The following is a 28,000-nucleotide window of genomic DNA, read 5'->3' as shown; positions in this document are numbered from 1 at the left end:
ACCCTCTTGAATTTTCATGAACTTTCTTGTCTATGTTTTGTTGAGATTTCTTCGTAAAGACTTTGTTAAGACTTCTTCGTAAAGACTTTGTTGAGACTTCTTCGTAAAGACTTTGTTGAGACTTCTTCGTAAAGACTTTGTTAAGACTTCTTCGTAAAGACTTTGTTGAGACTTCTTCGTAAAGACTTTGTTGAGATTTCTTCGTAAATGACCCTAGTAGTATATTTTTGGTGTAAATTTCATGAAAATTCAAGAGGGTAGAAAAGAGGTTAGAAAAGAGGTTAGATATACCCTTCTACCCTAAAATATATTTTTGGTGTAAATTTCATGAAAATTCAAGAGGGTAGAAAAGAGGTTAGAAAAGAGGTTAGATATACCCTTCTACCCTAAAATATATTTTTGGTGTAAATTTCATGAAAATTCAAGAGGTTAGAAAAGAGGTTAGATATACCCTTCTACCCTAAAATATATTTTTGGTGTAAATTTCATGAAAATTCTGAGTAAAATGACAGATGTTTATATGACACTTTCTCCGGTTTATAGGACCTCTCTCATATTCTAAACATCTTCGGGGCTAGAGGGCACGAAGTGCCTGGAAGCCCCACTACCTTTTTTTTTTTTTTTTTTTTTTTTTTTTTTTTTTTTTTATTTAACAATAAATGGAAATAAAACGAAATTGTTAAAAGAAAAAAATGAAAATTGTTAAATAATATATTATTTTTTAGTCATAAGAATAAAAATATAGTAGTTATAAAAGGAATTAGACTTCATATATCAATTCTTTTTCTCTGTAGATGTGGAACGTTTGCTTTTCGATCTCTTTCGATGAACTTGAAAATATAAGTTATTATCGCTGAGAATCCTTTCCGAAATAGGAGCTTTACGTTTAGGAGGATTGTCGGATGAATTTTGTTTTTTATTGTTTGATTTTGTTGTTATGGAAGATTTTTTCTTATTTTTTTCAGAATTTTGCTTGCTATTAACTGAAACTTGTTTTGACGGCCCAACAATAGCATTTGTAGTAGGAAGAATTCCCAATAACGAGCGCATTTTCGATAATTGTTTTTCAATATGATCAAGAAGGTCCAGCTTATGTTCTAGATTACTAGACATTTGATTTGTAGAAGGATGGTTTTGATTTTCTGGTTCTAAATCTGTAGAGTCTGCAATATTTGAATTTTCGGAGCGAATTGGAGCATCTGAACCTTGATTTGTATCGGCTTGCTCAAAATTAGTTTGAATTGGAGTGGATGAATTAAAATCTGGATGATTTAATGTTTCATTAAATAATGCCATAATTTTTTCTCTTTTTTCATTAATAAACTTAGTGATCATTGTATCTTTATCTGTTAGATCGATCGATTTGAGTATATCTGCATCATGAACTGGAATATTTTCGAACAATGAACTCGATTCTATGGAACCATATGGAGAAATCTCGTTCTGAGCCAAAGAAAGATCACTTACGTTGTATTGTTTGATAGAAAAAATTGTTTTCTCAAGTTCTTTTTGAAAGCAGTCAAGAATATAATTTTTGTAGCTATCAGTGATAACGGTTTTTATATGGCGCTCGATCTTCTGGTTATTTTTGATGGCGTTATATTTATCTAATTGGATTTGAGATATCTTCTTAATAGCTTCATAAATGTTTGGATGTTTTAACGAAGAAAATTCTGAATGCATACTCTCGAGGCAATCATTAGTGAATATTGCAGTTGCATTATTATATTGAGATATTAAATTGTAGTGCGGCAACCAAACTTTGTTGAAATAATCAATATAATCTTTGATCGAATCAACTTTATTTTGATTAATTATATGCATTGTAAGTACAAATTCTTCATGAGACATGAATGGAGTAATAGAATATAGCTTAAATAAAGAATTTTGTAAAGTATTGAAATTTTTTGTATAAAGTGCTACAAGTTTCCTGTGTAAAGCTTGTTTGAAATGAAATAGGCATCCAATTATACGGACTTTAGGGAAAATTTGTTGAAGTGCCTCTATCATTCCCTTTTCAAAATCACAATGAATTTGAATTAGCTTTGAAAATTGAATACCCTTGACAGTAAAAATATATTCAAATGCCTTCTTATAAGATTCAAATGTGCGGTTTTTCATGAATATAAATAAAAGTGGTAGATATTGATTTGTTGAAGGTTCACAAATCATAATTGTTAGCATCTGTCCTTTTTGAAAATGTTTTGGTGTAATTTTAAAAGTTCCATCGCAAAATAAATCTGTGGCTTCTTTTGCAAATTGAATTGCCTTCTCAAAACCAAAAAACATCGTCTCACAATTTGCTTGAAAATCATGGCCAATGAAAAACTGCTCGCCATTTATTAAACAAAAATTAGCAATTTCATCGTCTGTAATTTTTTCTCCAACAGAAAATTTTCTGGACTTATTATAAACTTCCCTGACCAATGAATCTTTAATTAATGGGTTTTCATCAGTACCAACAGCAAGTTCTGTCATAAATTTTTTAATCTGCTGAAAAGTGCCGTTGTCTTCAGAAAATTTTGCCATTGCCTTATTGTATATTTCTGTCAGAGTCATTGATTTATGAAGATCATTTTTTTCATTTTGTAACTTTTTAAATTGTCTGCATTCGGGTATATGTTCCTTTTGTAAATCTTCGGAAACTGAACTGTTCTCAATTTTAACTAAATAACGTGCTTGACAAGAATGATCGATGCAACGGTAGTAACGTTCAATATTATTTGAATTAATAATATTTGTATGATCATGCGAATAAAGCATATCTTTGCGAACAATTGTATCAGGATATTTTCCAGTAACTGCGGGAATATTTTTAACTGCAATATAACTAAAATATCTTCTGACAGCTTTAGATTCATTTTCGGCGTATTTAATATTAAAATATTGAAGAACTTGTTTGATTATATTCGTTTTTTCATCTCTCGATGTTGATTTTTGGTATTTATCAGATTGTTCCCTGATAAATATTTTATTTTCGTCTGTAAAGTTTGCTCTTTTTTGATTAAATATAGATGATTTTCCCATTAAAAAATGAAATGATGCAAAATTTACGAAAACCGTTCGAAAATTGAATCAAAAATGAAAAGTAATACTTAAATGAGGAATTCTTTGAGATATTGGTCTTAGATTGAATGTAGCGTCATTCTTATATAGAATATATATTCATATCATCGGAAATATGATAAAAAGCATATAATAAATGTCAAAAAAGTGAACAAATAAGCAAAGATATTTTTTAAAAAACAATGAAAAGTAATACTTAAATGAGGAATTCTTTGAGATATTGGTCTTAGATTGAATGTAGCGTCATTCTTATATAGAATATATATTCATATCATCGGAAATATGATAAAAAGCATATAATAAATGTCAAAAAAGTGAACAAATAAGCAAAGATATTTTTTAAAAAACAATGAAAAGTAATACTTAAATGAGGAATTCTTTGAGATATTGGTCTTAGATTGAATGTAGCGTCACAAATTTCACAAATATAATTTACTATACAATTTTATTCATTTTTTTAAAATGGCTGACGACAGTCTGTATCAACTAACTCAACTAGTCAAGCATAATGATTATTCTTCGGATTCATTAAATCAACTTTATCAATGCATAAGTACAATGACAGAAAGATCAATTGGATGCTTGAATTGGGATAAATTTTTCAAAAAAATCACAGTGACTGATGAAGTTCTTTTACATTTTTTAGCATCCGTTTTAAACATTGAAAAGATATCAGAATGTTTCAAGGATTCTATTTTTTATCACAATATTAATCTTGAAAAATTCAGTAATTTAACTGAAACAGAACAACAAACAATTTTAAATTCCTACAAAGCGGATAAATTTACATATTACATAATGTGCTCACAAATTGTAAAATCAAACTGGAACAATTTATCCCAAACTTTAGTTAATATTGCAAATCAATATTTGCCATTTTTAGATGAAGAAAAGCAAATATATATATTTACTGAAATAACTGGCAATTATCAAAATTTTGAAATTTCAGTTGCAAACTTGTTACTTTTTTATGAAAACAATGAAGAAAAATTAAGCAACTGTTTTAATTTAACATTGTTCCAGCAAATTTATTCCAAAAATGGAATCGAGCAAATGATATTTTTTGCTGCAAATACAATTTGTTGCAATAACACTTCTATCAATTTTTACAATCTCCTTGAAATTGAAGAAATGAATCCATTTGATTTTTTTATTTCTCAATTCAATATAAAGAGATATTAAATTGCGATGATTTTCCAAAAGTTACAGAAGTAATCACAGGTTTAATCTCAGCTTCAAATATTAATGCTATTATGCGAATTTGCCAAAAAATTTTGGATAAAATTACATTTTATAAATGTAATTATTGCCATATTACCTCAATATGGAATTTTATCACAAATGCAGCAATAATTCTTCCTGATGAAGATTTATTAATCAAATTATTAAAATTCATAGAAAAAACAGAAAAAGCAACAGATGAATTATTCGAACCGGAGAATGATTTGGGTTTCTATGAATATTTAAATTCGATTTTCTCAGATATTACATCTGCGAGAAATAAGCAATTTCTCTTGGAATTTCTAAATACCCATGAAGATGACTTCACTTATGATCAAACATTGTGAGGTCATTCTTGATCAACAAATTAGTAGTAGTGTATGATGGGTTTAGTGACTTTTTTTGTAAACGTAAGAATTCATACAATATCGAGTGATATTGTATCATTTTTAACATATGAAATAAAAAATATATTTATTTATAAATCATTTAAAATTAACATTAATTTTAAAATAATTTATTTTTTTTATTCTTACATAAATGAGTGAATCAAGATTCGTGACTGTGAATCAATTAATGGATAAACTTTCACCAATTCTCACCCATGTTAAACAAGTAGACGTTTATTTTGATGATTGCATAGAAAGTTTATTTTATAAAGGTAAGTTTAATATTAAACCTATTGCTTTTGCATTTGATGGTAAATTAATCGAAAATTCAAAAATTTGGGAATTAATTCCGGATATTGAATTTATAACAAATATTAAGGATAAATGGTTTAAACAACAAAACCACTTCACTAAAGTTCTTTGTAGATTAATGATTAAAACTGAGGAAAAAGAATTTAACAGGTTTAAATATCATCCATGTAAAATTTTAGAACTTGGTAACGAAAAACTTCAGAAAAAATTAAACGCAAGACTATCAAAAGATAGAATTGAAAGAGTAATTAAACTCGCTAAAGATAATGATGATGATGAAGAAGAATTTGATGAGTTCAACATAGAACTTTAAGAAACTAATGATTATTTGAATTTATTTTTTATTTTGTATGAAATGAGTGTCACAACTAACAATGTTAAAAATTTAGGATTCACAAATGAGGAAATAAAGGATATATTAGAGGAGGCGGGTTATGAGGTTGATAAATATTATTTAAGAAATTGTAAAAAATTCGCGGAGTTCTTAAATGAATTTGATTATGATGGAAAAATGAATAAAGATGATGTTATAAATTTCTTATATCCCACATCTAAAAAAGAAAAACCTAAAGAACCTGATGTTTTCTCTGAATATTATGAAGAACGGATTAAAGATGATGAATATGATGAAATTGAAAGACTGGAAAAAATAAGAGATGAAATAGATGAAAAAATTAAGGAATTAAGAGAAGTTGAAAAATATAATGAAAATGAAGTAGAGGGTTTAATGAATATCCCAGCTTCGGAATCAGAAGTTCAGAAATCGCATGAAGAAAGATATAAAAATTATGTCTCAGAATCAACACAAAATTTATTAGATGGTGAAATAGATGAAACACTTTCAGAAGAAGGAACTAAATTTATTCGTAAACATAAGTTACAATTTATTGATAATGAAGAATACCCTTGTATATTACTTTCACCACCTTTAGATTCCGAAAAATTCAAAAAAGCTCTTAAAAACGTGACGTATGCAACTAATACGATTAAGAAAGAAGATCATGATATTTACACAAATTATTATTTAAATAAATGCACAGGTGTTGATAAAGTTTTTGATTTATTAGATAAAATATCAAAAGAAACCATTGGAACCTATAAAATTTTGTGTGATTGTGGTTTCATTGTTGAAGATACTAATAATGTTTCATATGAAAGAACAGCACCGAAGGAAGATGAAGTTGAAAGGTCTATACCATTCGTTATTAAGAACATAAAAGATATGAAAACTTATAAACATTATATTTATTCATTTATTTCAGAAAAAATGGAAGCAACCCATAAAACATCTTCTCATCATTTTATAGCTATTCATACATTCCTTTTCAAAGTTGTGAAATTAAATAAAACAGGAATTAGATTTAATGTATCAGGGTACACATTCTTGAGTAAATTAAAATGTATTCGTCACGTTGCAGATGATAAAAATTTATGTATTCTTAATTCATTTTATGGGCTTTAATAAATAAACTTTATTTTTATTTATTTTTTGATATTTTTTTCTTACATAAATGAACAAAAACGGAACAGCTAAAATGAATGATAATCAAATTAGAGCAGAAGGTAGAAGGTTATTTAAACGCTTCTATAACATTCCTGATGGTGTTAATCCTAAAACTCGTAGAAGCTATTTAAATGAAGCAATAGATGCATATGACGGGTTTGACATTTCATCAGAAAGTGAGAGATTAGCGAGAATGTTAAATGTTAATATTGATTTCTATTATTGTGATCCTCAACCAGAAGATGTGGACATAAATAAGGTAGACTTTCCATTAGTGGAATCAATAATGATAGATCCAGAATTTGAAACAGTAAATATTTTATTAACACAGAGTCCATGTGGAAAACTTCACGCTGACAGAATAACAGACGTTGAAGCACTCACCGGCTATAAAGTTTGTCCATATTGTAAAGAAGAAGTGTATTCTATCCGTGATGACCCAGAAAGGAAAAACCAAAGAAGATTTTTAAAGCATTGTGAGAAATGTAAAGAAAATAATGGAAGATTAATTCAAGACGTTCAGTTGCAAAAGACACAGCAACCATATGCACCACATATTACGAAACAGAAGATATATCAGTGGTTATTAGCTCACAATTTGCAGGAATATTATCAACCGACAAGATATTATATTACTTTTGACTTTGAAACATTAGAGACTAAAGAAGAATTACAACTTTCTGAGTGTGCAACTTTGAACGCTTACTTAAAACCATTCATGGTATCATCAACGGTTAAATTAAATGATAAAACGTATACGAGGAATTTTTGTTTAACTTCGAGTGATTCTTTTATTTCTGATTGGATTGAGTTTTTATTTTCAACCTGTTCATTAGTTGCTAAATCAAATATTGAACAATATGAAGAATTATTGAAGTCTCATACATTAAATGAAAAACAGAAGGAAGCATTTAAAGAACTTCTAGATGAAGAATTCAATAAAGTGAATATCATAGGTTTTAATTCGGGAAAGTTTGATTTAAATTTAATTCTTCATGATTTAAACACTGCAAAATGGAAAATAAAATCAATGCTGGGTTCATCTTCACAATTTAAGCAAATCATTGTAAAGAAAACAAACGTTCCATATGAATTGAGTTTATTGACATCAGAAATTATATAGCGGGTGGGACATTAGACCAATTCACTCAAGATTTCGGAAACAATAAATCACGTGTTAAATCCTTTTTCCCTTATCAATTCATCACATGGGAGAATTATGAAGAAGAATTATATAAAGCGGAACCATTTACGAAAGATTCATTTTATTCAGCATTAACCCAAGAAACTATATCAGATAGTGATTATCAAATATATCTCAATGATGCTAAAAATTTTAAGAATAGATTAGAATATTTTATTCATTATTGCAATAAAGATGTTGAAATTATGATTAACCCAATTGATAAAATTATTGAAGAAACATTTGTTTATAAAATTGACATGCTTCATAATCTTTCTTTATCATCGAATGCTTCAATGATTCGTTACGCTTTAGCATATAAAAACTTTAATCCTAATGAAAACTATCTTGAGGAAGAGATAGAATCAAGTTTTGAATTAACGAAAAAGTATTGGAAATATAAAATTGAATCATATAAGAAACAAGATGAAAAAGCAGAAAGGGATAGTAAAAATAATGTTTCAATGGATGATTTTCAATACTATCATGATTTAATCCTTTCATCTAAATGCAAAATGTGCGGTAAAGCGTTTACATATGCAAATAAACCAACATTGGATAGAATCGATAATGAAAAACCACATACCAAAGAAAATTGTCAGTTAATGTGTTGTTATTGCAATATCGTGAAATCAAATAAAGATGAAGATGTTCAACGTTTAAGAATCAATTTAAGAAATTATGCATTAAAAAATAATTTACCAATGACTTTAGATTCAGTTGAAGCTTATCACATTCTCCGTAATGGAATTACTGGTGGTTTATCAAATGTTCAACATAGAGTAAATCTTAAAGGAATCACGCACATTAATAAACTTTCATATAATCCAGAAACTAAAACTGTATCAAATGAGGACACCACCAACATTATGACTCATTTCGTTGGTGTTGATTTTAATTCATTATATCCTTCATCATTTTCATCTAATCCTCATGATTTCATTCAATATACTGACCATAAAATGTATATGCCGGGAAGATTGAATGGTGTTATCATTTGTGATACAGCAACAAAGAAAGCAAAAGCATTGGGAATAATTAAGAAGAAAAATACTTTATTCGTGGCTGAAGTAAAGGGTCACATTGATGAAAAATACATTAATGATTACATAAACTTTTTACCGATAATAAGAAACTTAGATATTATCACAGATGAAAAAACAATTGGCAGTTTTATGTATAATTACATGAAATCAAACAATCTACCAGTTGACCAGAAACAGAGAAATTAACTCAGTTAGCATCAACACACAACCAATATCAACCATTTTCTTCTTATTATCTTTGGTATCTAATAGACAGATTTCATTTTATCATTGATGATATTCAATCAATTTTAACATTTACTAAAAACACTTGTTTAATGAATTTGCGAACGAATTTATGAACGAAAGACAAAAGGCTGAATTAGAAGGAAATAAAGGAAAAAGTTTATTTTGCAAGATTTCACTTAATGGATCATATGGTTACGATGCAATGAATACACAAAATTACGCAAAGACTAAAATAATGAATGCACAGAAGGCACGCGTTGCATGTATGTCAAATAAGTTTAAAAACATAAGAGAAATAGGAGAGGATACGTATCAAGTGATGCTTAAAGATAGATTTTATAGATGTGAACATGTTTACAAGAGGCATTCTTCACTTTAGATAACGCTAAATACTGGTATTTGGTTTTCATTTATGATTTTATGTATAAATGAATGTTAATCGTTTTCATTTCATTGAAGGTGATACTGATTCATCTTATTGGGCAATCGCTGGCGATCCAAATCTTCCTAACACTCAAGCATTTCAAGCAATTGTTACCGATAAACAATTTTATGATAAAAACATTTTCAAATTCGCACCATTTGATTTCTTCTGTTTTGATGAGAAATTTAAACCTAAATTAAAGAATAAAGCTGAAGAAAAAGCACATGAGAAGAAGTTATTGGGTTTAGCAATTGAGAAACAAGGTGATAACATGGTTGCTTTATGCCCCAAATGTTATACATCATTCAACGGTTCAATTGATGGAAGTGATTTTAAAAAGATTGCACAAAAAATGAAAGGTGTTAGTTTACGACAAAATAAACAATTAACACCTAAAAATTATTTGGATATAATAAATGATAAAGTGATATTTGATGGTCAGAATATTAATTTACAACTTAAAAACGGTCAATGACTCGCTTAACAATCGGTAAGACTGCATTAACAGGAGCACACACTAAGGCTGTATGTTGTGAAAATGGATGTTGTATGCCATTTATTTAATACAATTTAAAAACGTAGGGGTTGAGTCATGAATTTAAAATTTTATTTTTAATAAAATACCACAGAAGAGACAAAAGGAACTGTTAATGATGGTTTTGATACTATGATTCAAAGAGGTGAGCACCCTTAAACATTTATTTTATTTTTATATAAATGAATAGCGCAGATTTAAAAAATTTAATTGATGATTTAGTACTTAATCAAAATTTTCTTAATTATTATGAATTAAAATCATATCTCCAAAAATATGATGAAAATATAACGGGTGATGATATGGAATATTATTATCCATATTATAAAAATGAAATTTTGAAATATCATGATAAAATAATTTCTAAAATTAAAGACAAAATTAAAAATAATGAATATACAAAGGGAAAAACTAAATCACAACTTAAACAATTGAAAGATTTCAAAAATAAAGTATTAACAGAAGAAGATATTGATGAATTATATAAATTATATAATCCTGAGCCGCAAAAGCCAAAGGAACAAAACGCCCAGGTCATTCAGACCATAAATGAAGCACAAGCTTTAATTTATGATTCGTTAGTTAAATCATATTCAGCCCGACTTTTAAATGAAGATCAACTTTTGGAATTCATCCTTCAACATAAACTCGAAGCGGGAAAGTATATCAAACCTTTATATACAGCATATTTAAAACAAATGAATAGAATACATCCAGAATTAATGAAGGGGGGAATGAAATCCAAAATCAAAGCAGATAAAATTAAACCACTTGCAACACCAAAACCTCCAACGACAGTACCTCCTCCTCCTTCAGTTAATCCTTCATCATTCACTTTATTATATCCATTTCAAACATTAAAGAAGCAAAAAGATTTTAAAAAGGATTTCAAGATATTAAATAAACCAATTGACCCAAAAATTCAACCATTAAAGGAAAAATTTAGTCGCCCCTCATTTGCACCATATCCATATTCATACGAAATCGATCATTTAGAATATTCAAAAGGAAACGTTACTTATTTATTCGCCATTAACATTAACACTAGATATTTATATTGCATTCCAGTGAAAGGGAAAACAGAACAGGAAACAAGAAGAGCTATTCAATACTTACTAGATCATGAAAGAGTAGATAATATCAGGGGTGATGGTGATAAAGGATTTCAGGCAGCTATGGCTCATTATTTCCCACAAATTCATTTTTACTTTTCATCCTCTCCATATACGTTTCATAATAAAATAGTTGATGCAGTAATGAGAACTCTTAGAGATGCGTTAGGGGTTAACGGTCAGATATACTGGGATGGAAATCATGACTCCATCATACAGCAGTTAGTATATTATTACAATAATACATGGCATAGAACTATAAACATGAAACCAGTGGAAATGAAAAATGATATTTCAAAAGAATGGGAATATATTAGAAAACAAATGGAAAGGTTAAATGATGTTAAACGTGAACAAATTAATTCGGGGCTCATGAATTTTAAACAAGGGGATAAAGTTTTGATTCATCTCGATTATGGAAAAACTGATAAATCAATGACAAAAAGAAGACGAAGATTTGACACAATAGCTGAATTTGTTAGATATATTAACGGTAATGTATTAGTTGAGGTTAACAATAAATTAATAGAAATTCCGATTTATTTTATTACTCCATTATATTTAAATAATATTTAATTTTTTTATTTCGTAAGAAATGAGTGACAACGAAGCAGTCAAGAGTCCTGATGATGAATATAAAAAGAAACTAAACAAAATTAAATCAAAAATATGCTATTACAAAAAGAAGCCGCAATGTGGTGGGGTTGAAAACGATCAAGAGAGGAAAGAAATAATCGAAAAATTAAAAACTTACCGTTCAATCCTTAAACTGAGTGAAGCAAAAATAAAAGAATTTAATAGAATAAATAAATTGATTGGAAGAGATGAATTTAATAAAGATGAATTTTTAAACTCAATCCAAATTTAATTTTTTCAGTGCTACCATGTTACCGGGTGCTACCAGGTAATTTAATTTCTTTTAAAAATGGTGACAACATGACATTTTGACAACATCACGAGAGGAAGGTAAAAATGAATTATTTTTGAAGAACTGAAGGTGCTACCATGTTATCATGACATTTTGACAACAACACGAGAGGAAGGTAAAAATGAATTATTTTTGAAGAACTGAAGGTGCTACCATGTTATCATGACATTTTGACAACAACACGAGAGGAAGGTAAAAATGAATTATTTTTGAAGAACTGAAGGTGCTACCATGTTACCGGGTGCTACCAGGTAATTTAATTTCTTTTAAAAATGGTGACAACATGACATTTTGACAACAACACGAGAGGAAGGCATTTATGAATTCAAATCATACTTTATAAAGCTTCATTTACAGGTATTTCATCATCAGTAAATGAATCCTCATTATCGTTTGGTTCAACCTGTTTATATAATCCTTTCATTTCTTCTTTCAAAACATAACACCATGTTTGTTTACCATCTATTCTTCTATGTTTCCTATCACATTTATCCTTAATACTCATTTGGAAATTCTTGTCTTTCATGTCTGATGGTTTGCAGAATAAAGCATTTTCACACATCATACCTGCACACAATTCATCATAATGTGTATTTATCCATGCATCTAAAGGATTTGCTGATAATTCAATTAAATCTTGTTTGGCTTCAGTCATCGGTATGATTCGTGCATTAAATGATGAAAGGTCGTAATTGATAAAATACGTCAGTAAATTATCATAAAATTCCTTTGTGCATGAATTCATCAAATTCTTGAAGTAATCAAATTGACCCTTAAATTTACCATTAACCCTTAAAACTACATATCTTCTGTCTCCAACTTCAATTTTGACAGGGTAGACGTTATTAGTTACGAAAATGAAATTAGCAACGTTTTGAGCGGTTCTTCTGGGTTGATTCTTTTCATTAATTCTAATCTCATTATCCGTAATAATTGATTTCAAAGCGTTGAAGTTTGCGAGTCTGTCTTCACCAACATTCTTGAGTTCATTAAGTACAAGAAACATTTTATTCTCAACTACTGAATTGAAATTACCCGTTAGCTCACCTATTTCAGTAATGTTTTTACATGAATAACCAGCGAGAAGTTCAGAAATAATGTCTGTGAATCTGTTTTTACCTGTTCCCTGAAGTCCTTTCAAAATAATTGCTGTTTCATTCTTGATTCCAGGATGTTGAATCATTGATGCAATCCAGCCGAGAAGGTATTTATACACTTCATCATTATTATCACAAATGGCTTCTTTAATGAAATTCATAAACATCTCAATTTTTGAGTAATCAGGCTTTTCGAGAATGTTGTATTTATAACCTTGAAACGTTGAGAAAACATCGGGGGAATTAGATTTAAAGCAAACACCCTTAACGGTTAATGAGGATAATTGATTTAATAGTACATCCCATGCTGTTATTGTTTTACCTTCTTCATTAAATAATTTAATCATTTTAAGTGACTCTTTCATGTTTGATTGAAGAACGAATGATATTTGATTCATTTTGTCGTGGATATTATAGTCCTTTTGAATGAAATATTTGTTTCCACAATCTACAAAACGGATTACACGTGATAAATCCTCAATTACTTCAGAACTGTTTTTATACTGATGATTTTCAGCCTTGCGTCTAATATCTGTTATCAAAAACGAGTCATCAAGTTTTATGTCAAATGTTATTTTTGGCTTACGTAATAAAGGTAAAACATATTCATCATAATATTCCTTTTGATATAGTTTTAGAATCTTCACCAAAACAAATGGAGAAGTCATTAAATATGCATATCTATCACGTGCTTTTTCAAAATTACTTTTTGCATTTTCTGTTAAACTACAGAAGTTATAAACGTTGTCGTATGCTTCATTAATTAAATGATTAGGTAACGAATTAATTGCTTGAAACAGTGTGAATAATGTAACTTCTTTTTCTAAATTCATGTTTCCACCGTCATTATGTACTTCAAAATCACACATGCCATCAACTATGCTTTGAGCAAGTTTATCGTCAATGTTTACATCTTTGTTTTCATTCATGATAGTCTTTATTTCTTCATTCTTCTGTTCAACTCTTACCTTAATATTCAAATCATTTAATATATCATTCACTGTTCTGGTTAATGTTGAATCATAACTTCCACGAATGAATGAGTATGTATTGATTGGTTCTGTTGCATTCTTGCGAACTCTTGAATCAGCCATAACCACTAATGAACGCTTTGAATCATCCATTGAAGTCATTATATCAATATCGTAATCATTGCAGGAATAACATTTAATCATTCTGTTCGAGGTTGAATAGAAGAAATTAGTGTTGCAATAAATGTGAAGACCTCCCGAAGCGGTTTTAACGATAACATCTTTATCCGAAAGTTTTGATAAAATATCTTTTCTAACTGTTTCTTTAAGTTCATCATCGTATAATTTATTGATATCAACATCTATAATCGTTAAATTTGATATTTTATTTACTAATAAAGCCATACCGGTTTTCCTTCCTCTTCCTCCATCATGTTTGAGGTAGTTGTGTAAATCAATCATGTTTTCACCAATTCTTTCGTTGAGGGTTTTAGTTTCTGTCATAATTAATTCCTCAACTAATGAATCAATAACTTTTTCATCAGAAACGATATAGTTGCTGTTGTTGTTTGTTGCCGTCATTTATATAGGAATAAAAAAATAAAAATAATTTTAAAACTAACTTTATTTTTGGGCTGTATCAAATTTCCAGTGATGTTGTCAAAATGTCATGTTGTCACCATTTTTAAAAGAAATTAAATTACCTGGTAGCACCCGGTAACATGGTAGCACCTTCAGTTCTTCAAAAATAATTCATTTTTACCTTCCTCTCGTGTTGTTGTCAAAATGTCATGGTAACATGGTAGCACCTTCAGTTCTTCAAAAATAATTCATTTTTACCTTCCTCTCGTGATGTTGTCAAAATGTCATGTTGTCACCATTTTTAAAAGAAATTAAATTACCTGGTAGCACCCGGTAACATGGTAGCACCTTCAGTTCTTCAAAAATAATTCATTTTTACCTTCCTCTCGTGTTGTTGTCAAAATGTCATGTTGTCACCATTTTTAAAAGAAATTAAATTACCTGGTAGCACCCGGTAACATGGTAGCACCTTCAGTTCTTCAAAAATAATTCATTTTTACCTTCCTCTCGTGTTGTTGTCAAAATGTCATGGTAACATGGTAGCACCTTCAGTTCTTCAAAAATAATTCATTTTTACCTTCCTCTCGTGATGTTGTCAAAATGTCATGTTGTCACCATTTTTAAAAGAAATTAAATTACCTGGTAGCACCCGGTAACATGGTAGCACTGAAATCAAATTTTGTTATCAGTTATTTTATCATCATTTTATTAACTTCATCTTTAGTTAATAATTTGAATGGATTCGCTAATGTTCCACCTTGAGTCCCAACACTTGTCCTGGCTAATTGTGAAGAACCTGGGATAAGTACTCCATGAAATGATTTCATTGGTAACATTAATTTAGAAATAGTTGGCTTAATTAATTTTGTCATTTATGATAAAAATAAAATTACATAATTTAAATTTTTTTCTTTCTCATTTTCTCATCCTGTTTTGGTTTCAGCAACTTTTCAAGTTGTTGTCTTGTCAGTAACTTGAATTTTAACTTTGGATCAAATATTGGGTTTCCATCTTTATCTCTTCCAATAACACCATATGGTAGAATCTTCATTTATACTAAAATAAAAATTTAAATTATACCGTTCACTCATCTGGAGCTCCTAAAGTTTGTTTCACAAACATTGAGCGTTCATTGAACTCTATACCATGCGAATACAGTCATAAATGGTGGCATGTATTCTTTACTTTGTCCTGTTGTTTGTGTATATCCTGAAACGAAATGTGTATGGTTTCCTTCTCCCTGAGTGTCACTCCAGTAACAATTTATAGCAAACTTAACGTCATCTTTAACATCATATCCTTTACCTTTTGTCATTCCTGACCAATCCCAATATCTATGCTTATGCCAACCAGCTTGAGATGTGCTTAAATCTATGTAGTGACTATGTGCAGGTAAATTTTCACCTGAAATCGTTTTACTTCCACCTGTTTCCTTTGAAGAGTTTGCACAATACAAAAACCTGTCGACTATTTGTTCCCATGCACCAACACCAAACATTACTTGAGGACCTCTTGCATCCATAGATGTATAAATAGAACCTACTGGGTTCATTAAATCAAACATATGAGATATTATAGGATTGTCTCTTTTGAACTTAAAATATAGTGCAACTATTTCAGGTTTCTTCTGATTTGTGTTAGAATATTTTTTATAATATAATCTTATGTTTTCAGGGTAGGTAAAATCTTGACTATAATATTTATTTCTGTCATCTGTATAATAATATACTATTCTCGTTTTTTCTATTGCATTATATCTTTTATATCTATAATAATCTAAATATAATGTTAGCTTTTGTTCATCTACATGTGGTGTTCTGACATCATCTCCATAGTCATAATAATATGGTGCTGGAGCTGGGTCAGGCAATGTCATATCTGCCATTTCATAAACTCTTAAATATTTCTTTTGTTCGTCTCCATATAAGTTTAAGTAGCAGTTGTTGTTTAATGGAACTTTAACTTGTGTGCCATCATTCTTTTTATAGCTTACATACATTTCATTGTTATTTTTCGGAATGAGTTTACACCGTGTACCATTTTTTAAGGACTGTACAAACTGCCATCTAAAATATTTATTTTCTTCATTGACAGAAAAGTCACCAACAATAGTTTCAATATTTTTTGTTGTTCCTATCAAACTTTGGTATATTTCATCCACATATTCCTTATCTGCCTTCTTCATTAACTCACTAGCCACATATTCCTTATCTGCTTTCTTCTCTAACTCATCGTTAACATAAGTTTTATCCGCTTTAAGGTCTAAACATCCTGAAACCCATCCTGTATCAGCTTTAGTTTTAAAAATCTTCGATGTCCATTCATGATACCATTCAACCCTTTCTTTAATTTCATTATCTTTTTCATCCACATATTCCTTATCTGCCTTCTTCATTAACTCACTAGCCACATATTCCTTATCTGCTTTCTTCTCTAACTCATCGTTAACATAAGTTTTATCCGCTTTAAGGTCTAAACATCCTGAAACCCATCCTGTATCAGCTTTAGTTTTAAAAATCTTCGATGTCCATTCATGATACCATTCAACCCTTTCTTTAATTTCATTATCTTTTTCATCCACATATTCCTTATCTGCCTTCTTCATTAACTCACTAGCCACATATTCCTTATCTGCTTTCTTCATTATGTCGTTTAGGAAACCTTTTATGAATTCCTCATTTAAATTAAATCTTCCAATCTTCAAAACTTTAGGAAATGCATTTAATGCGTAATATCTTTGTTCTTCTGGTGGAATTGATGTTATATCATCCGTTATACCTTTAATTTTAGAATTCATAAATAAAATTTCTTTTATATAGGGTGTCCAAAGGTGTGTTTAGCACAAACCTGAATACTGCGAATAGAAATAAACAAGTTACATATATATAAAGTTTATTTAAATATAATCACCATTGGATTCAATCACGCGTTCGCAGCGATCGATCCAGGCTTGAAAGACACGCTTTAAATCATCATGAGAAAATTGCTCAAATTGCTCTCTTACAAAATTTTCAAGATCATCTGGACTCGCGAATTCGCGTCCTTCAGCTCTCTTTTTTAGCGTGCCGAATAAATAAAAGTCAGAGGGTGCAATATCAGGTGAATAAATTGGGTTTGGAACAACTTTGACATTGTTTTCCAACAAGTAATTCATTACCTTATGACTTTTGTGAACTCTTGAATTATCAAAATGAATTGCAAACTTTTGTTTTTGTTGTTTGGATTTCTCAAACTCATCAGAATTGATAATTTGAGTAAGAACATTGTCAATTAGATACTGAGCATTCATCGTATTAGGTTTTTGAAGAATATCAATTGCGATGATGCCATTCACGCCCCAAAAAACCGACAACATAATCATTGGTGTGTCAATTTTTTTCTTCGGGAATGTTTGCGGATTTTCATCCTTCGGGATCCACATGATTTTGGCTTCTGTTGCATATTGAAACCAAGACTCGTCCCCTGTTACTAAAAAAGCGAAACTTCTTGGATTGATACGCACCCAATATAGAGAGGAGCTCTTTCGAAGATTGGACTCTAGATTTTTTTTGAACTGAATTAAGGTTGTGCGGAACCCAACGTGTATACGCTAGTTTGTAGTTCAAATAATTGTGCAGATAATAACTGACTGTTGTACGTGGTATCTTTGTCATCTCCTCTATCCTTCTGAGTGATGCTCTTGGGTCTTCATCTAGCGCTTGAAGAATTGCTTTGATTTTTCTTTGATCCGGCGATTTTTTGTCAATTTTTATGATGGGCGCCTTTTTGTTCATGAAGTGATACATCCTAACATGATACGTTACAGTGGAATAGCTAGGAGCATCCATACCGAAGCATTTTACCAATGTCTCGTAGATTTTTTTACAGTCTTTGCATTTTTTTGCAAGAGCGAGGATGTTTTCTTTATGATTCATTAAAAAAATGAAAAAAAATCCCGCCAAAATTTCCCGCGAAACCGCCTCTTGTCTCAAAATTCATTTTATATACCGGCATGGCGCCAAAATACAACATACTCATCATATACATATATTCATATTTTTTATTATATATTTATAATCAGCATATATCTCCTTTAATAGTCTCATATAGAGCGCTGTGCTAAACGCACCTTTGGACACCCTATATTTGATATCACTGCACCACCTTTGCAAACGAATTCGAAATGGTCATTTTTCAATACTATCTCCAAATCTCCATATTTCAACCTTTGCGTTTGTTCTGCCGTCTTTGAATTATATGCATATATGGCGTATGTAATGGTTTGAAGGACCTGGGTGCTTTGCGCCTTAAGTTGCTGTGGTTGCTGTTGTTTAATCATTTATTATGATTTAAAAATAAATATTTAATCCATTATCTCATCAGCTATTTTTTCTATTTGAAATTGCCATAATATTTCATTCATAAATTCTAAATCACAATCAAATAGGTCAGTTATTCTAAATTTAATATTTGATAAATCTTTTGAATGAAGAATAAATGAATTCCCGGATAATTGAAACGGATATGATAAAGAAAATGTGTTTAAGTTGATGGATAAAATGTTTTGTATTGATGGGTAAGAGTTAGGGTCTAATGTTTGATGTGAAAATCTCATTGGGGTATTAACTTTATCACATTTGATTAAAATGAAATTGGAACCAGTGTCAGAATACAAAACATCCCCAACATCTTTTTCAAAATTTAATATCCCCAACAATGAACGAAGGTGAGGAGTACAAAATTTAATTTTCAGCGGGAATAATTAATAAGGTTATTTATTTCATCAAGTTCAAAAAGTTTATCAGGTTTTGATTTAAAATTTTCTTCATACCATACGCATAAATGATTCATTTAAATAACTTAAAATCGTGTTAATATCCCATTTCGCTATCACGTTATTTATATACATATCATACGTTTTTTCAAGGTCATCTTTAATAAATGATATATAATCTGAAGGGTCTAAAGAATGGGATTAAATTTACCACTCACAGAAACGAGAGTAACATTATAAATTCCACTAACTGTTAAATTTAATTCACACACTATTATTCGAAATAATATTGATAATTGACATTTTTTTAATGATTAAAAATATAGTAAAGCGTTATTTTCCAGTGATAAATAAAACTAGAATAAGATTACCTCAAGAATTCATAAATTCAACGAATAAGAAATTCATTCATGTTTATAAATTTTAGTGTTTTCAGAAAAATATGAGTCGATGTCATATTCATCATCAGGTTATATTTCACTTCATTCAAATTTAGTTCAATCAAACCCATATAATGACCATTTCATAAGATTTTCAGATGGTATTAAAAATGCAATTGATAGATTAAAATATGAACAGATTGACAATATCGAATTTTTGGAATTTTGGTTTAAATATCCTGATGGAAAAAAGATTGAAGTTAAAGATAAAGCTGATACTATAACAAAAACAATTACAATGACCGATCCGGATAGTGGGAACAAAAAGAAATAAAACAAACGATAGAAACTGGTGAAAGGTCAATTATTATTGATTATGATTCAAAGGATTATTATTCGTTAATGTTAATGCTTGAATATTAAATAGCCTTAACAAAGAATTTTTCAAGTGATATTTTATATTCATCAACTATTTTATTATAAATATCATTATATGTTAAATGAAGTTCAGTTGTTGTTCCATTCTTTGATATCTTAATTGTGCTAATATCCTTTATAGGATTTATTTTTGCAACTATTCCGCAGCATGAAACCTCATCATCTATGAAAAATTGAATCTTAACGTCTGAATCTTGAACATCACAAAGAATGGCGATAATGTGAATTAATGATTCATAAGGTAAAATAATTAAACCAGATTGATCAATTAAATTTATTATTGAATCATAATTATTAATTATTATATCACGGTAAATTTTCATTAATTCAAAATTAATGTCTATTTTATATGGGTTCTCGATGTTTGATGAAAGAGGTGGGGGTATGTTGGATAAGTGGGAATTTCAACGGGTTCTTTACCAGGTTCAGATAAAATGATTGGGTCTCCATTCTCATGGTTTTCTTCATTCTCCTCATTCTTCGGTAAGTCACGAGTTAATAAATTTGGTTGAGTTGCTGACCTTGTTAATTCAGGGCTAACATTAACTTTAACATTTTGAATAATTCGCGATTTATCATCATTTACGTTATAACCAACCGTAATCTCTGCTTTTGCGTTAGTGTTCTTTTGATTAGTGAAACGTCTTCTCATTTATATTCGAATAAAAAAAATATATTTAAACTTTTATTTTGCTGGAACTTTTGAATCTATTATCCCTTGTATTTGTTCATGAAGTTGATTTTTAGCTGTTTCATCGAAATTAATAGACCGAATATATTCATTAATTGCATTCTTATAATCAACTGATTTCTCAAATTTTCTTTTATCTGATTCCTTAACTAAATCATAAGTTAAACCTCGTTGCTGATATAATGGTTTCTTAATTAAATCTTTGAATGCTTGAGATAAAGCACCTGATGCAATTCTTGCTACTATAATTGGTTGGAATTGCTGTTTAAGTTCATCTTTAACATTTGCGAAAACTGGATCGAATAAAGCAACTTTAAAGAATTTCTTAGCTGAAATTTCAGGTCTAATATTTACATATTGGCCATCAAACTGGTTAGAATATCGTGGTAATCCATCCGGTCCCTCTTCAATAGCATTTAATTCTTCATTGAAATAAGAATATGGATTATGACGGTATGAATTAATTGGACCATTTTCACCTTCTCCAATGTATTGTTTAACAGCTTTTCCATTTTCATCAAATTGCATAGGATAACATTCATTATATGCTTTACGTTTAGGATAATCAGATACAGTTAATTTATAACCATTTATGACTTTAATATTACCTTGAACATCAGTAACGAAAACTTCATTTATACCATCAGGTTTTCCATTTGGACCCGTAATGTCTGCTTCGTGTGCTTCCCAATTTGGACCATGACGTTTGGCATATGCTTGAGCTTCCGGTAATGTTAAAACGTTTCTCATTTGTTTAACATCTTTTTGAAGACCAGCAACAATATGAACTAATTCTTTCATTCCATCAGGAACTTTCATGGTTCTATTATATGCACCCCTTTTGTTTGTCCCTTGTTTTAATGGAACTTGTAAAAGATTTGCTATTTCTGTCATGTTTAATTATAAATAAAAAATAAAAATTAATTATAAAAAGTTAATCAAATTTAACACCCCCTTTATTTAAATCAACTATTATTTTTCCATGTTCACCTAATTGCTGATATTGAGTGTAAAGTTCATTAATGCTCATTGGTAAATTCACTTGATAAAGCATAACGTTCAACTGTTGACGACTAAACCCACTGAAAATGAAAAGTGTTGATAGATTTGATTTAATGTTTGTGCTTAATGCTTTGAAATATTGAACAGCAATAAAGAATGAACACTGAATGTGTCGACATTGAGTTAATAACTGATTAAAATATGATTTCTCATTTGTTATTAGTTTTGATTTCACTGCATCATCTAGAAAAATGAGTGAATGCAAAAATTCTTTATCAAAATTTGAAATGGAAAGTGTTTCAAATAATTCATCCCGTTGTTTATCAATAATTTTATTCTCTAATCCTTGCTTCTTGATTGTATTATATAATTCTTTATACATTAAAAAGTTTTTTAAATAATCTTCTGCTTCTTCTTGTGATAAATAAATAATTGGAATTTTGATTAAATGCTTTAAAGATTCAAATGTATCATCTGAAGGTGAACCTGAACGGTTGATATAAATTAACACATGTGAATGGGGGGAAGTGTTAGCAATAATGATAATTTGTTTTAATATCGTTAATGTTTTACCTTTATTCTGTTTACCAATTGCTGCAGTGATTGAATTTAAGTAACATTCAGAATATGGAATTTTCATTAATTTTTCCTTAGATAGAGCATTTCTATTATCACTCAATGCTTCATTAATCATATCATCTACGTATGTATTATATACTCCCGCTAATTCTTCATAAGGGGTGGATGAATTTAAATCCATTTAATCAAAAATAAATTTATAATTTTAAACATTTCTATTCATCAATATTTCATCATATGAACTTCTATACTGTGGTGGTGTACCTGTTGAATGATATTTCAAACCTTCATCCGGTGTCCATGTCCAATATGTAGTCCTAGTAAACCAAACCTGAGGAGGATTTGTCACCTTTGAACAGTAAGTGTCATTTTCACCCTGAATGATTGGATAAGCTTTCACTTGTACTGTAACTTGTGAGTTAAAAGTTTCTAATCCATCAAAGAATATACCCGCTCCATCACGTTGAACTGGAATAGTGCATAAGAATGAAGTTTGGTCTTTCCATGTTCTAGCTAATGGTGTGCCATCATCTGCATTCAGTGGTCTAGTTAATGAGTCCTCGTACTCTTCTGTACATTCATTCACTCCATCTAAATCAGAAGCTTGAAGCATACGTGTAAAGAATATGTCGCCCACTGTGGTCATCGCTTGATCGGGGAAGTTTCTGGAATCTATAGTGACCTGAAGACCTCGAAGCATTGGATTTTCTAAAACCGTTCTTTGCATTGCATTCTTCGGAAATGCTAACACAACATCTGTAACATTATGAAGAGCGTATGAGAAATCTGAGCTAATACCTTCAGGAGTGATGCAACCTCCATTTAGTGAACGAACGTCAATATGTTGAGCTGGAATCATGAATGGATCTTCCTTACTGAATAAACGTGGTATTGCTTTAACTGATTCTTCAATTAAACCGTATCCTGGTGTAATGCATTTATCCTCTAAAAACTTCCATCTTTGTGCATGAAATAATAACGTCATCAACTGTTGCGTCAGCAGATGTAGCGGCTAAGCTTGTAATTAATTTTGCAGGAAGTCCGATTTGTTGGAATTTGCGATCATATTTATAAACATGATTCATAATCTTTTCATAATTTTCATCAATTATCTTTTCATAAACGTAATTTTGTAAATCAGCAACTCTTAACGGGTCAACCTGACAAAATACTAAAGTATCCCTGAAAACATAATATTTAAGAATGATATCACCAAATGATTTAGGATAATCATCGAACGCCTGAAATGCTAACAAATCATTTACCGGAATAATCATATCAAAAGTGATATCAACTTCTTTATTTGCGTTCTTGAAAACTTCTGAAGGGTCAATATATTTACCACATACTGAGTTATCATATTTTTGAACATTATTATATAACGAATGAACAAACTTTTTAACTTTCCTTTCTGATTTCGGTTTATATGTTGCAAATGCGAAAGATTCACGGGCGCAATCCATCTGAAGATAACCAGCATCACCTTTTTCAGTTTCTACTTCTAATTGTTTAAAGCTTTGATTTGATGATTTGTAACCAACGAATAAACGCATGCATTTAAAAGCGGCATCACATGTGAAAGCTTTATTTGAAACTAGAGTTGCTTTAACTTTGCGTTTAATATATGTGTCACCTAATTGGTTCACATCATGAGCCGGGTTTGTAATTCTTAAATGAGTTTGTTTATCATCAAAATATGGAGTATCAGAGTCATAGCATGAACTTTCAAGTTCTCTATAATATCTTCTACCGTCATTCTTTGCGAATATTTCATTTATCTTTTCGAATGAATGAAATACATTTCCATTAATCGGTTTAGTGTTTGGCACTAAATAGTTAGTCGTCATTTATTAATAAATAAAAAAATCAAAATTAAAAGATGGAAATGAATTTTTAATTTTAATGAAATAATCAACTATGGCTGCAGGTATATTTAAGAAACTGTGGGATAGAGTAAAAAGAGGGGCGAGTAAAGTTTGGGAAACATTGAAGAAGGGAGCAAATTGGATATTTAAGAATAAAGAAGCAATTAGTGACGTAGCTGAATCAATAACACCAAAAGCTGCCCCAATAAGAGAAATTTTAAATAAAGGAGAAAAAGTTTATCAAAGACTACAACCGATACTAAGATAAAAATAATATTTATTTATTTTTCCACTATTTACCCCCTATTTTATTAAGTATTCCTTCAGCTATTCCACCAATTGCGTTACCTGCTTGTGCTCCCATCGCCGGATTACCTGCTTTAGTACCTAATACACCACCTATGATAGTTCCTGCCGTTTTCGCTACTGGTGCCAAAAAGTTTGCAACGGGTTTAATAACCTTTTTATAAACCCAACCCGCAGCTTTCTTAATTCCATCCCATAATTTTTTAAAGAATCCTGCCGCCATTTCTGATTTAATATTAATTAAAAAATATATTTCATCACTTATATTCTAATTTTTATTTAATGATAAATGAAACCGGTTTTAAAAATAAATGAAACAGAGGAAGAAATAAATGAGAGTGGAAATGTTCAACAAAAAATAAACGTTGTTAAACCAATTACTGAAATAAAAATTTTTTCATCTATTGAAGAATTTAATGACTATTATGCTAATAATAAAAAATTATTTGAAGAATTGACAACGTGTAAATTGAATAAAATGTTTAAAGTTGATGGATTCAAAATTTCAAAAATAAAGGGGGTGGTTAGTTTGAAATCTATTCCTCAATCAAGAATCACCTCATTAATGAAAATTGATGATTTAACAAAAAGAATAGAAGAGATTGAAGAAAGAATGAATCAAATAATTGATTTCATAACTTCAAATAATCATTAGTTTCTTAAAGTTCTATGTTGAACTCATCAAATTCTTCTTCATCATCATTATCTTTAGCGAGTTTAATTACTCTTTCAATTCTATCTTTTGATAGTCTTGCGTTTAATTTTTTCTGAAGTTTTTCGTTACCAAGTTCTAAAATTTTACATGGATGATATTTAAACCTGTTAAATTCTTTTTCCTCAGTTTTAATCATTAATCTACAAAGAACTTTAGTGAAGTGGTTTTGTTGTTTAAACCATTTATCCTTAATATTTGTTATAAATTCAATATCCGGAATTAATTCCCAAATTTTTGAATTTTCGATTAATTTACCATCAAATGCAAAAGCAATAGGTTTAATATTAAACTTACCTTTATAAAATAAACTTTCTATGCAATCATCAAAATAAACGTCTACTTGTTTAACATGGGTGAGAATTGGTGAAAGTTTATCCATTAATTGATTCACAGTCACGAATCTTGATTCACTCATTTATGTAAGAATAAAAAAAATAAATTATTTTAAAATTAATGTTAATTTTAAATGATTTATAAATAAATATATTTTTTTATTCAATTGTTTAAAAATGATACAATATCACTCGATATTGTATGAATTCTTACGTTTACAAAAAAAGTCACTAAACCCATCATACACTACTACTCAAATTAATTGAAATTCCGATCAAAAAAATTCACAAATTGGATCAAAAAAATCGAATCTCAAGTTAAAAATAAAAAATTTCTACATTTTTATCAAATTTAGATTTTTTTTTCAAATCATGCGAATTGATTGAATAATTGCATATTTTATCCCATGCATCTAGAAGTATGTGTAATATTTTTGCTTTCATCAAGAAATTGTCGAATTTGATCTTAATTTTTTTTGAAAAATATACTTTTAGAAAAAGAAATAGTGATTGAATAGCTGCCCATGCTGTAAAAGGGTTATTTTTACAAGTAAAAAAATGTTATTTTTCGAGCAAGTCGAGGCTTTTTTACCATCTTATTTTTGAAAAATTTACGAAAAATTATATCTGAAAAAACGCTTCATTTTGATATCTTACAATGATAAAATACCAATGTTGCTGGGATATAATAGCTACACCTGGACATCTACTACATTAATGCGTATGACAGGTAAAGTTGATTTCAAAAGTATAGCCTGGAAAGATTACAATAAATCAACGATAATTCAAAAAAATTTCTTATAAGTTAACATAATAAAAATTTAATTTTTATATTGCTTGTATTATACTTAAGTATATAATATATTTAAATCTTAGAATGAAAATTCGGGACGCCCTAGCTATTCAATTTTCCCTTAGGACGCCCATAAACCTCTCAAAAATGTGATGTAAATATCACAATTTTGAGAAATTTACACTAGGACGCCTTAGGACGCCAACCCCCTTTTTTACCACATATCTACATTTCCTATACTATTAATTTGTCCTAGGAAAATGCCATAATATTCAAGTTTACTCAATGTCCGAGAAGAAACATTTATAGTTCTGCTTGATGCAGTTGGTATTTCATGTAGTTTTATGTCCCCGTTTTGGAGTTGACAATCATCGTAGAACTTATAGAACTTTTGATGAAAGTGAAATTTCATTTTGCATTGGAAAAGCTTGAGTTCGGCGCAGGAGTTCAAGAACACAGTTGAAGCGCCATTAATTTAACTCAAAAAGGAAATAGACATCATATAAAAAATACAAACTCCCCATAAAACATAAAAAGGTGCCAATGATAAATGATAACAAAGCGTACGTTTTAAGAGTCAAAGCAGCATCAAGACTCAAAAGTATTCCACAAGAGGAGTACAAAGCTAAATACGTCTTAGACTCAAATACAACAAAGCAAGCACTTCATATTGAGTCAGAATTCATAAGAAACTATAAACCTATACTATCTCAAGCATCTGCTAGCATGCGTGAAGGTAACTACGAAAATGCAATCCATTTATTCACAAACTTGCTCAAAATTAATCCCAACGATTATAACGTACTTATTGATAGAGCAAAATGCTTCCATAAAATGAAGAAATCTAAGCTAGCTTTGAAAGATTTAGACACAATAATGATCAAGGAGCAAAACCATCCTCGCGCTCTCCTTGCAAAAGCAGAAATATTATATGATACCAATGATTTTTCATCGGCGTTGACATTCTTTCAGGCCGGATATGATATCAGAAAGGATATGACTGCATTTGCTGTAGGAATTGAAAAAACTAAAAAGTCAATGGAAACATCGCATTCTCAGACGTTGATTCAGCCAGATCGTCTTCTAGCAAAAGCTACAAAACGCCAAGAAGTACTTGGAGACTTAGAAGTTGATTATCATTTCCTCAATGAATTCGAAACCAATACTCCAACAAATTCCAATATAAGTCAGCAAGTTCAGGAACTCTTATCTTATATCGAACAACAAAATGAGAATTTAATTAATAATTCTTAAATACAATTGTTGTTTCAAACGAATCATATGTATCTCATGATTGCTTTGATGATGAAAATACGAATTTATTTTTACAAATCATAATTTGAAGTTTGTAACTCCAAATTTCCTTAATTTATTAATAAATTGTTTGTATAATAGTTTTACAACCTATAGTATACACAAATCTTTACCCTACAACTACGTTTCATCTTATTTTTTCAAGACTATTTCTATCGATAGGAATTGGTTAAGAATTCATTTAGGTTAACATTAGCTAAAAGCAATCATTTGTATCTAATATTATCATCAAGA

General features: G+C 29.5%; 7 protein-coding genes and 3 pseudogenes across 10 annotated transcripts, besides 6 other annotated features; 4 read left to right on the top strand and 6 right to left on the bottom strand.

Moving 5' to 3' along the window:
* Positions 1–647: 647 nt before the first annotated feature.
* Positions 648–4,657: a mobile genetic element.
* TVAGG3_0872840 (MULE transposase domain-containing protein) lies at positions 775–1,296 on the bottom strand (the record flags this gene model as incomplete). The annotated part of the gene is made up of 1 exon (XM_001287498.2): positions 775–1,296. One exon carries the CDS (start codon positions 1,294–1,296, stop codon positions 775–777), a length of 522 nt encoding a protein of 173 aa, XP_001287499.2.
* Positions 4,658–5,296: 639 nt separating the features above from the next.
* Positions 5,297–5,770: a mobile genetic element.
* A 2,111-nt stretch (positions 5,771–7,881) lies between these two features.
* On the top strand, positions 7,882–8,752 carry TVAGG3_0872810 (DNA/RNA polymerase superfamily; the record flags this gene model as incomplete). Its single annotated transcript, XM_051250122.1, has 1 exon — positions 7,882–8,752. A coding segment is annotated over one exon (871 nt), but the record flags the coding sequence as incomplete, so codon positions are not given.
* A 306-nt stretch (positions 8,753–9,058) lies between these two features.
* Positions 9,059–9,937, top strand: TVAGG3_0872800 (annotated as a pseudogene). The gene has a single exon. A coding segment is annotated over exon 1 (879 nt).
* Positions 9,938–10,858: 921 nt separating this feature from the next.
* Positions 10,859–16,171: a mobile genetic element.
* TVAGG3_0872790 (uncharacterized protein) lies at positions 12,286–14,598 on the bottom strand (the record flags this gene model as incomplete). The annotated part of the gene is made up of 1 exon (XM_051250121.1): positions 12,286–14,598. One exon carries the CDS (start codon positions 14,596–14,598, stop codon positions 12,286–12,288), a length of 2,313 nt encoding a protein of 770 aa, XP_051085596.1.
* A 1,243-nt stretch (positions 16,172–17,414) lies between the features above and the next one.
* Positions 17,415–18,720: a mobile genetic element.
* Positions 17,495–18,624, bottom strand: TVAGG3_0872770 (annotated as a pseudogene). The gene has a single exon. A coding segment is annotated over exon 1 (1,130 nt).
* A 1,442-nt stretch (positions 18,721–20,162) lies between the features above and the next one.
* Positions 20,163–22,496: a mobile genetic element.
* On the bottom strand, positions 20,510–20,821 carry TVAGG3_0872750 (uncharacterized protein; the record flags this gene model as incomplete). The annotated part of the gene is made up of 1 exon (XM_001306499.1): positions 20,510–20,821. The coding sequence occupies one exon, from the start codon at positions 20,819–20,821 to the stop codon at positions 20,510–20,512; it is 312 nt and encodes a 103-aa protein (XP_001306500.1).
* A 150-nt stretch (positions 22,497–22,646) lies between the features above and the next one.
* Positions 22,647–24,288, bottom strand: TVAGG3_0872730 (annotated as a pseudogene). Its single transcript has one exon. A coding segment is annotated over exon 1 (1,642 nt).
* A 70-nt stretch (positions 24,289–24,358) lies between these two features.
* On the top strand, positions 24,359–24,574 carry TVAGG3_0872720 (uncharacterized protein; the record flags this gene model as incomplete). The annotated part of the gene is made up of 1 exon (XM_001306497.1): positions 24,359–24,574. The coding sequence occupies one exon, from the start codon at positions 24,359–24,361 to the stop codon at positions 24,572–24,574; it is 216 nt and encodes a 71-aa protein (XP_001306498.1).
* Positions 24,575–24,598: 24 nt separating this feature from the next.
* TVAGG3_0872710 (N-acetylmuramoyl-l-alanine amidase family) lies at positions 24,599–24,835 on the bottom strand (the record flags this gene model as incomplete). The annotated part of the gene is made up of 1 exon (XM_001306496.1): positions 24,599–24,835. The coding sequence occupies one exon, from the start codon at positions 24,833–24,835 to the stop codon at positions 24,599–24,601; it is 237 nt and encodes a 78-aa protein (XP_001306497.1).
* Positions 24,836–25,914: 1,079 nt separating this feature from the next.
* Positions 25,915–26,671: a mobile genetic element.
* Positions 26,672–26,697: 26 nt separating this feature from the next.
* TVAGG3_0872690 (cellular component assembly) lies at positions 26,698–27,853 on the top strand (the record flags this gene model as incomplete). Its single annotated transcript, XM_001306495.1, has 1 exon — positions 26,996–27,706. The coding sequence occupies one exon, from the start codon at positions 26,996–26,998 to the stop codon at positions 27,704–27,706; it is 711 nt and encodes a 236-aa protein (XP_001306496.1).
* Between the last annotated feature and the right edge of the window lie 147 nt (positions 27,854–28,000).

The sequence above is a fragment of the Trichomonas vaginalis genome, chromosome VI (genome assembly GCF_026262505.1).
Source record: "Trichomonas vaginalis G3 chromosome VI, whole genome shotgun sequence".
Taxonomy (NCBI): Eukaryota; Parabasalia; order Trichomonadida; family Trichomonadidae; genus Trichomonas; species Trichomonas vaginalis.
Note: the sequence above shows the minus strand (reverse complement) of the source record. Positions and strands in the feature narration are given on the sequence as shown.